Source organism: Sprattus sprattus (assembly GCF_963457725.1).
Source record: "Sprattus sprattus genome assembly, chromosome: 10".
Classification (NCBI taxonomy): domain Eukaryota; kingdom Metazoa; phylum Chordata; class Actinopteri; order Clupeiformes; family Clupeidae; genus Sprattus; species Sprattus sprattus.
The window spans coordinates 28,627,489-28,642,703 of record NC_137908.1 but is presented as its reverse complement, the minus strand read 5'-3'; the positions used below and the strand labels follow the sequence as shown (position 1 = coordinate 28,642,703).

Genomic DNA, 15,215 nt, shown 5'->3' with positions numbered 1-15,215 from the left:
GCTTGTGCTTACAAGCGTAGAGTGTGATTCTTTTTTATCACTTACCATCAGTGTTTCTTGATGGATAGCTCAACTCCAAGCACAGTGTGTCTGAAACTATTTATGTATAGAACACCAAGTCCGAAAATTTGACAGCCATTGTGATTTGGCTCCGAGACAGCTTCGGGACAAAAGCGTTATGCGTCGCGGATGGGACAGCATTGGACAGGCTATGTAGGCCATGCAGCTAGCTAATGTTATGTCTGGTCACTCCTGAGCCTTGTGGAAGTACAGCACTGTGTCTCCTGTTTAAGGAATCTTTCATGAGAGATGTTTTCCTCTCAGCAAACTTCAGGACACCTCTCATGTTTTCACAAAAGTCATTTTTTTCTCTCTGTGAAAAGTCACATCACATTACGGAGGACACGACTGTGCCATAAATATAGTTCGCCTACAAATAAAACGACGTGCTGAATATCACCAGAGTGTTAGTAAGTTAAAACATGGCAGTGGGGTTAGACTTGTTACATTGGATGCAGTAGAAAGATTTATTAGCACTTAAATATCTGACTTTTGTCAGTATCAAGTTCTCAGGCCGCTCGCATCAATTTCCTGTTTTATTGTAACGCATTGTCCTGTTAATTTGCACCTGTGAACATAGATGACACAAAGAGCTTCTTTATCCAAAAGATAATAGACATTGTTTTCACTTCTACTGTGTCTCTATTGCTACATCTTTCAGCCATTTAAAAAAATAAAAAAAGAGAGCAAATCCATTTCTCTTTGTATTCATAATTAATGGCCTGCTTAAATCACAAGGACACAAAAGATTACAAAAGAGGGCTTTCTCTTGTTTTACACATTGGTCTCCGCATTGGAGAAGTCATTAGAATAAATGTTATTCGTAGCACATAATCATTACACAGGTAGTGCTTCTGCTAATCACTACACTAGTTATTTATGGATATATCACATTAATAATAATATTAGTAAGAAATGTGGTACAAAGATGACCACATTCAGCTATTACATTGTTATTACATTGTATTAAGGCGAGACATGGCAGGTGAATAGGGTACAAATTTTAAATACAAGGGATCACCATGAAACTTTACCAGTTGACTACATACATCATTACAAGAAAAAAATGTATTACAAGTTTTTGAATTTTGCATATTTAATTATGCTAATTATGCTGGATCTCATTAAATATGCACGTTTTTGCATATATTTCAGGTACATGAATCTTAAACTGTGATAAAGCCAGGACCAAAATTCTTTTTTTATTTTGTTTATATATCAAATGACAAAAAATCCTCAGATGGATTTTAGGATATCTGCTTTTATGACCTGGGTAATCAAAATATACTATCCGTGGCCTTAAAAACCCTATTTTCGCCATGATTTCCAGGTAAAATGACCCATAAATCTGGCCAGGAACAATTTATAAATAAATCCATCTGTAGATGTCTTCATAACAATGCTATGTGTGAAACTGGGAAGTGTGGTGTACCTAGGTTCTACATAGGCTGAGAAATGTGTACCTAAAAATGAAAAAACACTCATTTAGAGAAAACCGCATTTAAAGACAACACGTGGGGCACTGAGCGAATCACGTTAGCAGAAAAGTGCCGTCAGCCAATGAATCCCTTCAGAAAGTCAGGATTGGTTGCTGAAAAGAAAGGAAATGCCCATATTTGGATTACACAGCCTTCTCATCGAGGCTCATAGCGTTAAAGTCATTCCAGACATGACAGATGTCGTGTAAAAAGACAAAACGCTGAACGTGGTTCAAGGGAGAATTCTTGGTAAAGTTAGGAGAAAATGGATGCCGCGGCTGAACTAAATGCAGTGAAATAGACACTTAAATGTGTAATTTTGACGTTTCTTTATGGTAGTATGAAAGATAACAAGTTAAAGAGGCAAACTAGCCCAAAATCTCAAATTTGACCAGGGCATGAAAAAAATCGATATTTCACCTGCCGTGTCTCGCCTTAACACATCAAGGCTGTGATCTGACTGGCAAGCTCATGATGTAATACATTACATTTACATTTACATTTAGTCATTTAGCAGACGTTTTTGTTCAAAACGATGTACAAGGGAGAGAACAGTCAAGCTAAGAGCAATAAAACCTGGTGTAACCATAAATACTGCTTTTTTTCCAAAAATAGAAAACGACATAGAAAGAAAAAAAAATACATCATTCTGTCTATCTGCGCTTCTCTACCAGTTTATTTTCAACCATTATTCTTTGTGAAGGATGTCATGTTACACTTGATCCATCTGTAATTTGGAACAACACGAGCCCAGAGTGACGGTTGGATTGGAGTGTAGGCGGAAGGTCAAGCTCACCATCTACACATGAGGGCTTGTTGCGTGTCGTCCCCGCCACTTTCCCGGGCAGACAGGAACACTTGACTGTCTGGGACCTCTCCTCGATGCGGTTCTTATTACAGCACCGATGGGCAGCGATGACTTCACACGTACCTCCCTCTGCAGTGAAGGAGAGAGAGAGAGAGAGAGAGAGAGAGGGGTTTAAAAAAATTGCAAGCACATCTGGTGGGTTTGGTGCACCCAGAAAAGTAGAAGGAATCTCGGACAGCTGTTTAGAAAATTATTGGCAGCTGGTGTTGTCAAAATACTGTGCATCTTATCCCATCGTCCTTCTAATTTCACTGAAATTACCCCTTAAAATTGCTTCTACGAATGTACTTTCTTAAGCTGCCAGTGCAATTGTCCTCTTAAGGTGGATATTGAGCCTTGTAAATCCTCAATTGTCAGGCTGTGCTAATTAAGATAAATATTTGTGGTGGGAAAAACTCACAAGAGCAGCTTTAATTTGATTAACCCATCTGGCCCGATCATCTATTATCACAGCACTATACAGCACATGGAGCAGTGCTCACAGAGTCCCCTGCCGAAGAGCAAATAAGGGGCCCTTTCACGCACTCTCTATAAGGACTGTGTGTGCAATTACCATGTTCGCGGCTTCATGAAGTGTTGCAAATTGCCCTTGAAGCATGCTGATTATCTTATCTAAATGAGACACTTTTTTCTGGAGCTTCCCATGCAAATTGGGGCCTTGATGCTGGGGGAGACCCGATGGTGCTCGCGATCTGCTCTATGGAGCACCTGCATTCTGTTTGGCATACTGCTATTGATATGATGGGAGACACAAGAGCTACTACTCCTTGGGCTCTGGTGATGGAGGGCTTCACAAAGGGTGATTAAAGGCTATTGTACATTTGTGCAGTTTACATCAGTCTGACACAACTGAAAACAGTGTGGGTCAGATCATAAGCTCTGTTCAGTAGAATTTAGAATTTATTGCAGTATTGAAGATGAACGGACACCCACACACCCACACATACACGCTCAGAGTTACACACACACAGACACACACAGACACACACACAGACACACAGAGCAGCTGATATGAAGACAGAACAATAGTGACAACCTAAGGGATCACTCTGTGACAGAACCAGATCTCCTCCCCTTCCCTTCGCCTCCTCCTCTTCTCACACTATCCTCCACCGCCTCCTCTGTCCTCCCCCCTTCCCTCGCTCTCTATGGCTGTCCTCTGCTGGAGGAGGATCCTACTCCTGCCATGGTCCTGGCTAAGGCCAGTGAGTAATGGCGGAGCCACTGGAAGTGCCCCTTTCCCACAATTATAAAGCGGCTGGCTAATTCGGCCAGCAGGGCTGCTGGAGAAGGGCCCTCAATCAGCGGCGCTCCCCTTCCAGACGCCCAGGGAAAAACTCTTTATCTTCCCATGACAGCTATCGCCCCGCTCGCACCGCCATCCAACAATTAAACTGGAGCTCATCCGAGGACACCGGGGAGAGAGAGAGAGAGAGAGAGAGAGAGAAGGGAGAGTGTGAAAGAGAGAGATCATCTGCAGAATGAGCTGCATTAGGCAAGGGAGACCTCACAGGCCTTTTGGACATTTTGGTGGCCTTTTCTGTTTTTCTTTTCACTCTAGTTGTTTTTGTTGTTGTCGCAAAGAATGAAAATGTGGGGGCGGAAAAAAAACGGACGGAAGTATTCTGGACATTATCGTGGCTGTCTGCCAGCCGGCTGCAAAGTGCTGTGTCCAGCCAAATGAACTGCGCTCTCAGTCAGCCGGACAGGTTTGGTAACACTTTTCCTCTTGAATTTTCATCAATATCAGACACGTCTGCGCTGTAAGCCAGGGAGCTGCAGATTAAAAGTTAAACCTGTGGCTGTGTTTAACCACAGTCTCTTTCCATATTACTGTCGCCCTTTAAAAGGTTAGCTATTGATCTATCGAGACCCGCCGCTGACCTCAAGCCATAAAAGTGGGGGAAGGATCCTCAGAGACCTGCTTTAAAACTGCTACAGCTGCAATGTTCTCTTCTCACTCCAGGTTTTTTCTCCACCAGCAGCATCCTGCTGCTCCCACTGAAACTAGCCCCATCGTCTGACGTAATGCTTGCAGCACAACCTTACTCTTCGGCCAGTGTTAATGTCAGGAGGTGTGTTTCACGATTTCTTGTAGCCCTGGGTTCTACACTGCTCCAATTAGTAGTGTAGGGATCGCCATGGTGAGCAGGATGAGTTGACACGCAACACTGGCTTTCCCCACCTACATGGCTTTCCCCACCTACACGTGTGTGTAAGGTGAGTCTATAAGTATGAGCGACTCGTAGTGTGCTCTAGGAGGTCATGGACCTCTCTGTGTGTACTGGCAGTGTAGACGTCTTCGCTGCACTAACCCATGGCCTTGAATAGGAGCATGCCTGAGGACCTCTGCTTCATCAAGTTAAACTTGTGGAGGTGAAACACTCACGTCCTGCCATTTTATATGAATATCAAATAATACATAAGAAAATATATAAGAAAAAAAACTCTCATGCATATCAATACAATAGATATCAGAAAGTTTTCTCCTTAAAGGCAGTAACCTTGTGCAACTACTTGCTACTCCCACATGCAAACCTGCTCGGCTGGGGTTGCCTAATGGAACGGACTGCGTGAACTTCCACTGGTGAGACCCTGTGGAGAGGGATCCATACTTTAGTAATCGACTTCTCAGTGTGGTTCCTACAGAGAGTCCGCCAGCAGGTAATGAGCTGGCTAAGGTGCTTGGCACTGCAGCAGCAGCAAGGCAGGTGTGTGTGAGTGTGTGTGTTTATATGTGGGCATGGCTGTTTCTGTGTGCACGGGTGTCTATATGTATGTGTGTGTTTGTGTGTGTGTGTATGTTTGTGTGTGTGTGTGTGTGTGTGTGTGTGTGTGTGTGTGTGTGTGTGTGTGTGTGTGTGTGTGTGTGTGTGTGTGTGTCGGTGTGCAGGCATGTGTAAACTGTAAGGTCAGGTAAGCACAACTTTGTCCAGCCATCAGGCAGGGGGGGGGGGGAGGGACATTAAACCATCACATCCTGTACCATCTGTGCGCTGAATGAGTTCAGTAGTAATGGGACCTTCCCCCTATGATCCAAGCCGTAATGGAGAGATGCTTAGAGGACAAACGACCACTTGGCTGTATAATTATGGCGCTCTGTTACACCTCAAAACTCATTCTGCGCCTCTCCTCTCCTCCGTCGGCTCAAGGTAATTGCTGGATCATTACCTGTCTTGGTTTGTAAGTGTTTATTTATGGGATGGGTACGTTTGCAGGAGGGATGGACTGAGCATCTGCATCTAGTGTACAGAGTGATGCAGACCGTGGACCACGCTGAAGCCTGTAGAGCACTGGGTCAGGGCGAGAGAGTGGAGGCGGATTCCCTGCCTTGCATCTCACTTATGAGGAGGTGGACAGCATATATGCCACCCTAACCCGGTCATTTTTCTCCTCCGCGGCTCAGCATGGTAGGCAGAGAGGGGTTACTGACTTATTGAATGAGGCGATTATGTTTAAGGAAATCAATGCTTCATTGTTTTCAGGTTAGGCCAAGGTACAATTAAAATGGCACTAATGAGATGCTGCTGTATTAAGGGGAGGCTGATGGCGATGGGGAGGACGGTGCATCTGTTTCCTCTGGAGGTGAGGGCTAACGTGCACTTTGGCCATGTATGAAGCTATTCAGGTTTATTCGGCTTTGTGTTTTTCTCTGTTATTAAAGGCAGGGTAAGCGATGCTGGAGCAACCAGCAAGGGGAAGATAGATTTTGAAAGATTACAACCGAACACAGCCTAGACCCTTCCCCAGGACCCCTCCTAGCCACTCCTCTAAAACACATGAACACACACTGGCACGGTGAACACATCTAACTAATGGTACCTCGTGTCTCATTCACGTCTACTACCCAATTACAAAAACATTCGCATAAGCTACATCACCACATTTGTAAAATGCCATGTTCATAAAGTCTAATTTAATGTATATACCTTCAAACGGTACTTGCTCACAACTACACTGGCGAACATACAAGGTAGCATTACTTAAACATAGTCTACTAGGGTCAGTGTTGGGCTAATGCATTACTACATAAAGTGGATACCCAGATAGCAAAAAGCCACTGGCCCACTGTTGGCACGGTTGGTGTTCCGCTGGCTTTTTGCTCAACCACTGGTGAGGTACAGCCCACCGTTTTGGCACTTGCATTTATATTTCTTCATTAATCTTCACCAACCCTTAACATTGTTATATATATAAAGAGAGAGATATTACCAGTGAGTTACAGAAGTCTTAAATTGACTAAGTCATTTTTCACCTTGAGAGCCTTCTTCTAGTGCCATAAATGTCTTTTTGTTCAGCGGCTGATATTTTAAATGGACTAAGCCAAAGACATGATTTAGAAATTCCAGTAATGCTTTCTTAATATCCATGCTATTTTCACTATAGATAATGGTGGTCCGAGAGTAGACCAGAAGTGGCCAGCACCAGTGGTGTGCTGACCACAATCCACCAATACATGCTTGTTTTCTTTTCTTGCTTTGTTTAGCAGTACAACCTGTTGTAGGTGGAACTGGACATTTTGGCTGCACTTTCTCTGTGACTTGCCTGCTGGCTTTAGCAATATGCCTGTGGACATACGCAATGAGGACTGGCTTTTTACCGCCTAGCGATTGCCACAGATGACGGATTTTTCTTTTTATTGCCAGAGCATTTGATTTATTCATTGCTGTCAGGAAAGAGATTTTCAAGTAATATAACAAAAAATGCTTCTTTAACCTGCCTTTAATAGAGGAAGTACCTTTACATAATTGGTGCCAGTCACATGGACAAGCTGCCCGTGCTCATAACATCTCAGCTAAAATGTCTCTTTCTTTTCTTTCTTTCCTTCTTTCTTTCTTTCTCTGTCACACCCACATGCACACACAGTTCTACTAGTGTTCAGGTCTTCTGGTCAGCTGACTAAACATTCCTGGGTCCACCAAACAGTCACAAGACACAGCACAGCTCTGTCCATAAGCTTTCCCTTCCTTCTCACCCACTCCCCTCTAAAGTGTACCACCACACTTTCTGCCGTGAGTGTGCATAAAATCCCTTCAGCATCTCCAGTTGATTATTGTGAAAACTTACAGACAGATGGAGAGGCGGAGGAAATGCATTTCTTTTTTAGCTTTTTCTGAGTGATGAGTGTGAGTTTGAGTGTAATGCTTTTGGTGATGGTGAATGCATTGCCCGGACCACATTTTTAAACGTTTTTCTCTTTCATTGGGAAAATGGTCTTTTACACTTGGGGGGGGGGGTACTGCTGTTTTACTGAGACGAAATATATCTGGATATTGAGAAAGTACTCTGACTGGGGACTGGGGAGGTTGTGACAACCAGCTAATTCATGCAATCAGCTTGAAGCAAACAATAATTATTGTGTCATTATTATAAAGAAATTCAGATAGTTCTTCTCTATGTCTGCCACTGTGCGGATTCTGTTTTCTTCTCTAAAACTCTTTAGCATGATCTAGGTATGAATGGCACATGAGCTATGACTTTGCTTGGAACAAGTTATAATCATGCCCTGTTTGGCAAAATATTTAAATAAGAAGGAACATAAACAAACAAACAAACTTCACTCAGGCAGAAGCTCGGATTTGCAGCATAATTTTGTTTCAACCATGTAGAAATGAGCAAATAATAGTTTTCTCGTTGCCCCAGGTGCAAAGCAATTTTTTCTCTCCTCAATTTCTACGTTGGGCTTTGAGGAAAAATGATCACGCCATTCAGCCTTCTTGTACACAGCTCTGGCACTCACAGAGGGATTATTTTTAGAGACGTTACAAAGGAGATTTTCTCCCTGTCTGACTGAAATAGGGTGGTCTGGGATAATGAGTCATGAAAAGGAGAGAGGGATGTGTCTCGGTCAATCTTTCTGTGTTTCACTTAGATTTTGACACATCCATTGTGGATGCGGAGACGGGATGGCTCCAATTGCTAACTTGGTTATAAAACCCGCAATTACCTTCTGCATTTTTTGTTGCATCATTGCCAGAGCCGGCATCATCTCTTTATTACCTAGCATCCGTTTGGTGCTAAGGCAGAAACCACATCTCAATGGCATGTTTAAGGAGGGAGAGGCATCTAATCAAGCCAAGTCCAGCTGTCACTCAGCGTGTATCTTTAATGCGACCCGTCTACCAGAATACCAAGGCGCTTACTTCATTATTACTAAAACATCAAGGAGCAATGTGGAATCTCTCCCTGATTGCTCCAAATAATGTTTAAATGCAGTACGCATCCAAATCACATCTATCTATCTGAGCTGAAATAAACATGACCACCCCCCACCCCCAGGGTTCCTCTTTAGAGGGGTTATGTGGGGGTGATGTGCCGACTGCAATTAAAGATTCACTACACTAGTATTGTTGTTGTGCTTGTCTGATTTTAGACACACAGCCAGTTTCTTCAGTCATGCACTGTGTGTGTTTCCCTTAGCAGTCAGACCATCTTCCAAAGAGGCCCATCATCCTGACTGTCTGTCCTACCACATCCACAGCAAAGTGACTGCATTGTCAGATTCAAACTCACCCAAGCCCCCATGCAAGGAATCCCAAGAGAGGATAGAGAAGATGACCTAGAGAAGATGAATGGAGACCTCTATGCATTTGCTGACTGGGGCACCAATGCTCACCGCGTGGCGCGATGCCCGCGTACGCACTCAGAATAATCAGGGTGCCCACATCGCGCCGGACCGCCATGAGCTGCGTGACTGAGTCATCCGTTGGAAGCGCAGCCTCCGCCAGATGGCCTGAAGAACCGCACTGCTGTCAGATAAACCGGCCCAGCCAACGTGCATGAATAAGCAGCCGCTGATAAACAGGAGGCCTCCACAGCAGCCTCCCACCCACCCACCCCCACACAACTTCCCCTTCTGTCCTCCATCCACATATTTTCAGCATGGTTGAAATCAGGCTGCGCGGTGCATTTCCATCAAGTCGTGTCCTTGAGCTCATATACCAAACATCTCTGAGGATCTCCGGAGGGGTCACTCCGAGGCTTCGCTGCTTACTGCTAACACATTGCTTGCTGAGGGAATATATTGGAAGCTTCCAAAATAAAATGATGGACTGCTGAGCAAAACATGCCATTGCGGCAGATTGTGTAACGAGAGAAGACATCACGTTTCTCTGGCAAGCTTTGTGCAAGAGGCCATACTCATGGCTATTACTGCTAGAATTATTTTCTTGATAAAAACACCCCACCACCACCTTTATGATTTCTGAAACCAGGAAAAAAAACTCTTTAATAAAGCTGTAATGTATTCTTGTTTACTTATGCCACATATTCACTCTTCCAGTCGTTTGAGTGGAGTTTTTCTCCCTTTTAGGTTCTTCTTCTTCTCCTTCGAAATCTTTTTTGACCTCATTTTAAGTCTACAAGCCCAGCTGCCTCTGGGCAAGCATTACCTACCACAGGAAGACAAACCAAGTGGACACACCAGCAGACAGAGCCTGAAGCAAACAGGCTGGATACTGCGAAGTGAGAACTCAGCAAGCATATTGTGCACACAGGCAAGCGCAACACCCACTGACCCTGCATTGGCTGAGTCAGAGCAGTTCATGTTTTTCTTCCCTGAGGCTGAAGGCAGAATCCCTCAAGGGTCAACCACAACAGACCTTCAGAGAGAAGAAAAAAAAAACTGCGGAGAGAGAGAGAGAGCATCTCTTTAAAAGAATCACACCTCAGACCTTAAGAGTCACGCGTCTGAAGACGTGCAGAGTAAGTCACGTTGGATATGCAAGGTGTGTGTTTGCGTGGGCATCTGTTTTGTTTTGGCAGTTGATGTTGGAATCGTTGGTGTTGCATCTGTACATGTATATTTGTGTGTTTGCATGCAGATGGGTTTGTGTGTAGACGTGCATGTTTGTGAGTCTGTGAGCTTGCTTTTTTTTTTTCGTGTGGCACAATCAATCCTTAATAACCAATGTCACCATGCCAGCGTCGTGCTCAAAGGCCATGCTCTGCACTGTGACTCATTCTCCCCCAGTATCAATACTTACAGTAGCATGAAATTACCCCCAGTCCAGAGGGAGCGCTGTGACAAACCTCATTAACAAACCTGTGGCCAAGCCCAGGAAAATAATGTACCATGGCCCAGAGTGATGTGCGTGTATTGAACTCCATTTATCACAGAGCTCACCGCCAGAACGTATGGGCCATTAAAGTCTTAATAGCTTCAAGATTGACATATCTCGGCAATAAGTGTCTGGCTTTGAAAGTTGTCAGCGATGAGAACTTTCTCCAAAGAATGGGAGAGAAGGAATAGGATTATAGCAAAATTATGCAGACTGTAACCTACTTTCATAGCCTACTGTTCTAGACGCGAGGAAGTGGGCTCTGCTCTTTGTTGGGAATCCTACACAGGACAGAGGATCTTATTTATCGTCAGGTCAGGTGCATAACATTTTCTCCTGTCGTCCTCCAAAATAAGAAATCTAGGAAGTGAGGGCACAAATAATCTTTCCTAGTGCACTTCCCTCAGTTGTTAATGTGTGTGTGTGTGTGTGTGTGTGTGTGATCCTATAACTGACTCTCCCTTGCTTCAAATGACACAGGTCACTGAACACAGTAAAGAAAAAAAGGAGGCTAGATGGCGAAATGAGCCGTTAACCTGACAATTTAAATGGCACAATGACCTGCCTGAAAGCAATCCTGGTGGGTGTCCAGTCTTTTGGATTTGACATGTCTTTTACAGAGATGGGCTATGAGAAGAGCGCCCTGATAATGAAAGCAAGAAATGGGACAGCAAGCACAGGCATGGTATTGCTACTGCCCTGGGGCCGTATTCACAAAGCCTTTTATCTTACCACTAGGAGTGCTCCTAACTCGCGCTAAAACCTTTTACGTAGGAGTAATTTCTTAAAAGTGATTCACAACGGCTCTGAGACCTACTCATACTAAGGATAATACCAACTCCTAAGCTTAAGATAAAAACTCCGTTGCTATGGATGACGTCCATTCTCATGCACGAGTTTAGAAGCGGTGCGTACGGTGATTGGTTGCTGACAGGCGCTTTCATTCAAAACTCAGTCCTAACATCCCCCTAACGATCCCACTAAATCAATAGAAAATAAGACAATAACCTAGGCTTCAAATGAAGTCATATTAAATAGTTATGGATAGTGCACTTAGCAGAATGCACACGCATGATGACAAGTTTGTGCATCCAACGAGAATGACGCTTTGCACGTTAGAGAAAGAGAAATTGCCGAAAAAACACGGAAATTGCATGAAATCAAGGAAGTAATAATTAAAGCTCCCTGCAAACTATTAGGTAATCGGCATATTTCCAGCCCTTAAACACTTCAAATATCAGTCCATACGGCTCTTTAAGTCCTCCTGTCATAATGGACGAAACGAGGGCGAGACGTAAGAGAAAGTCGAACTGGTCCCAGGACCAACTGTCCATGTTGGCCCAGAGTGTGCTGGAGAGGAAGGGAGTAATAAAAGCTAAATTTGGCTGTGGGGTGACCACAAAAAAGAAGCGTGAGGCATGGGAGGACATATGTGTTAACATAAATGCTTCATTCCCTGCCGTGTGTCGCTCTGTCGATGACTGCGAGAAGCGGTGGTATGCGCTCCAGTCACAATGTAGGATGGAGATTGCGGAGTGGACTTTAAAAGAGCCGTCGCGGCTACAGGTATTGTGTCACCAAAATAGGCCTCATGCGTATACTTGCATGTTGTAGTTCAACTGTGCTCCCGGTTGTGGATTGAGGAAGGGTGTCAAAAGCCATGTCTTGCATGGATCCCACTGTCACCCAACAAGTGGCATCCAGCAGGTACATGGTGCCGCTCAAAAAGCTGGCGCAGACCGCGCTCTCCATTAAAATGCGCGAATCGTGAGTAGATCCAGGCCACTTCGCAACAATATCCATGATTGTGAAATTTGGATCAAACACTATCTGTGTATTAATTCAAATACAATGTACCTTTTTGCGGTTTACAAAGACGTCCTCATCTCTGGATGGAGCAATTATTTTAATGTGTGTTCCATCGATGGCACCCACGACACCGGGCATTCCTGCAAACGCCATGAAATTGACCTTGATCCTTTGAAGTAGGCGATTGTCCAAAGGGAACCGGATAAACTGTTGTACAATGTGTGGTCTACAGAGTGCGGTGATTGTTTGATGAATGAATCAGCTTACTGATGATTGCGATATTCTGAAGTCGTCTGCGTTGCAAAGTTGCATTTTCCCCGTAGCCAAAAATCTTAATGTTAATGTAACATTTAACTTCCGGACTGATTGGGTTGTTTCGGATAGTTGGAGACGTGTTTGCATCCCGCACTAATTCTAGTAAAATGTTGATGCCTTCACGGTTTAAACGATATCTTCTCAACAATTTAGAGTCGTTCATTGTCTCCAACACGTTACGTCTGGCTTCAGCCATTTTAAGACTCTTTGTGAATAGGTCTTAGTGACTTAGGAGTCCTCATGAGGAGTTTTAAGCTGTCCTAGACTTAGGTGCTACTTTTAGGGATAAAATATTTTGTGAATTGCTCTTAGTAAAAAAAAATAGGAGTCCTAAATTTAAGACTGACACGGCCATTATTTTTAGGAGTTTCTCCTAAATTCGCCACTTATGAGCTACTTTTAGCCCTAAGATTCTTTGTGAATATGGCCCCTGATCTCTATGTTCTACGCCTAACGGACAGGGTGGGTCAGTAACTAGTTACATGCAAAGGAGTTTGGTTATTAAAGAACAAAATAAATGTAATTATAATCTATTACAGTTACTGAGAAACAATATGTAATCAAATTACAGTTACTAATCAAAATGTTTATGATTACAAAGGGGTTACATGCAAATAATTTTTAGAGCTTATATGAAGCATACAACATTCATTCTCTTTTTGCCATCTAGACAGGCTTCATTCATTTGACGGTATGCGCCTCAAATTAAGAGCATTGAATTTGACTAGTTCTCTTGAATTTTCACCGCCTTCTGCCAATCAAAAAGTTATCAAATGTAATTCATATTGTCACATTACTTATTTTTTTCAACAGGGTAATTTATAATCTGTAACCAATTACAAAAGTAACCTTCCCAACCCTGATAACAGAATAAACTAGACTTGAATAATCTCTGTTGGCTGCACTGGTAGTTGATAGTTTTCCCTTGAAACTGTGTTGCTCGGTCAAAAAGTATTTGTAGTTAGAATTCTGTATATGTTCTATACCTTACTGTTTAAAAAATTGGACACTTTTCATGAAGGAAGAACTGTAAATACATTTCGATGTAAGAATCTGCTCCTAAGATTGCACCCTGTGCAAGGCTTGTTTCCACTGCATCTTACTCAGCATTCTTTTGCTTATACAATTTTCTGCAATGGAACAGCCAGATGGAATAAGATCTTTTAAACTTTACAGAGAGTGCCCTTGTATGTGTTTTGTTTGCTTTTCTACTTTGCAATCCCTAACCAAGGAGAACCTCCACAAAATATTTTTGGACACTTCCGTAGCTCTCCAGATAATCTTTCAGCTTTTTTTTCCACCCATTCCATTCTATGTACACAGAGCGTGACAAAATGATTGTCTGTGCCGACAGACAGCTCACCATACCCGCGGCAGACAGATATTACACTGGGAAAAAAAAAACCTTCCCAGAATGCTCCTTTAATATCTGACATGGTGACAGCATATTATGTACACAGACTCGTGATGGTGTGCAAGTTGGTTCTAGCGGTGGCGTAAGAGCAGATGTGCGCGGCAGCCAGGTTTTTCTTTCGTAAAAAAATGCTGGTGCCGGCAATTAGTGTCATGCAGCTCCTGTCTTCTCCACCTGAGTCAGAGCATCAGTATGCCTCTGCATAATGACTGCATTCTGTTCTGCTGACCTTATTCTTCGCCTGTGTTCACTTCAGGAAGAGAGTTCTGGGATCACACACACGATTCATTATTTAATAGGCATAATGCATCAATTGCCACTTATCCGCTTCAAATTATATATGCACACTGAAAAGCTGGCTGCCTATGTGTGGGGAAAGTAGAGAGCGGGTGCTTTGCGCTGTGAATAATCTGCCCACTTACAGTTAAAGTGGAACATTGGGGACTAGCATTGTTTTGCATAACAGACCTTCATTTGTGCTGCCTGTTAATACGCTCCCCTCTATTTCTGCTAGTTGTTTTTAACGCATGCTTTTTAAAATGTATTTATTTATGTGCCTCCTTTGCTGTGTGTTTAATGCAGCTAATGATGGAGGTACACCGTGTGTGTTTCTGTGGCCCATGGGGTCCCCTCCACGCCACTGCCATTAGCCGAAGTGAGAGATAGCTGCCGCCCTTATCGTAGGCGCCGGGCATAATTGGCGGTGACAGTCATGCTTGTGGTCCCTCTAATGTAGTCTGACAAGAATGAGTGTCTCATAATACCAAAGGCCTTTTCACAGCCTATACAGTAGTCTGAAATCAGACGGCCGTGCGTTTGAGAAAACTGTGGAGATTTATAAGGGCGGATAATGTTTTCAGAAGGATATGTTTTTTTAAGCCACGGACCAAGCTGTCAAAATAAATGCCTTAGCCTAAAGTCATAATCTTCAAATAATCACCAGCACTTGAGGCCTGGTGCAGAACTAATTTGTTCGGGCAAGATTGGACAGTCACTTTATGGTCAACCATTTGTCATTTTTTTATTCAGAGACACTCTTAGATGGTCATCCATCTCAGCACCACAATCAGGTGGAAGAAGAAGAATAAAATCGATGGGGAAGGGAAGTTGAGCAACTGCAGAGAAAGAGTGGACTGTTAAGAACTGGGTTTAGTGGTCATTGGGACCTGGCTTTCTACGCTAACAAGACCTTGTTATCATGAAGACTCAAC

At 43.4% G+C, this 15,215-nt stretch overlaps 1 protein-coding gene across 1 annotated transcript in view; it reads right to left on the bottom strand.

Annotated features, from left to right (window-relative positions):
- The window catches only part of tafa1b (TAFA chemokine like family member 1b), a gene marked incomplete at both ends in the record, with an annotated part of 105,131 nt that overhangs the window by 11,371 nt on the left and 78,545 nt on the right, over positions 1-15,215 (bottom strand). The window contains one exon of the mRNA XM_080845569.1: positions 2,335-2,475. Within this exon, the coding sequence (XP_080701695.1) occupies positions 2,335-2,475 (141 nt within the window). The remainder of the gene's footprint in view (positions 1-2,334; positions 2,476-15,215) is intronic.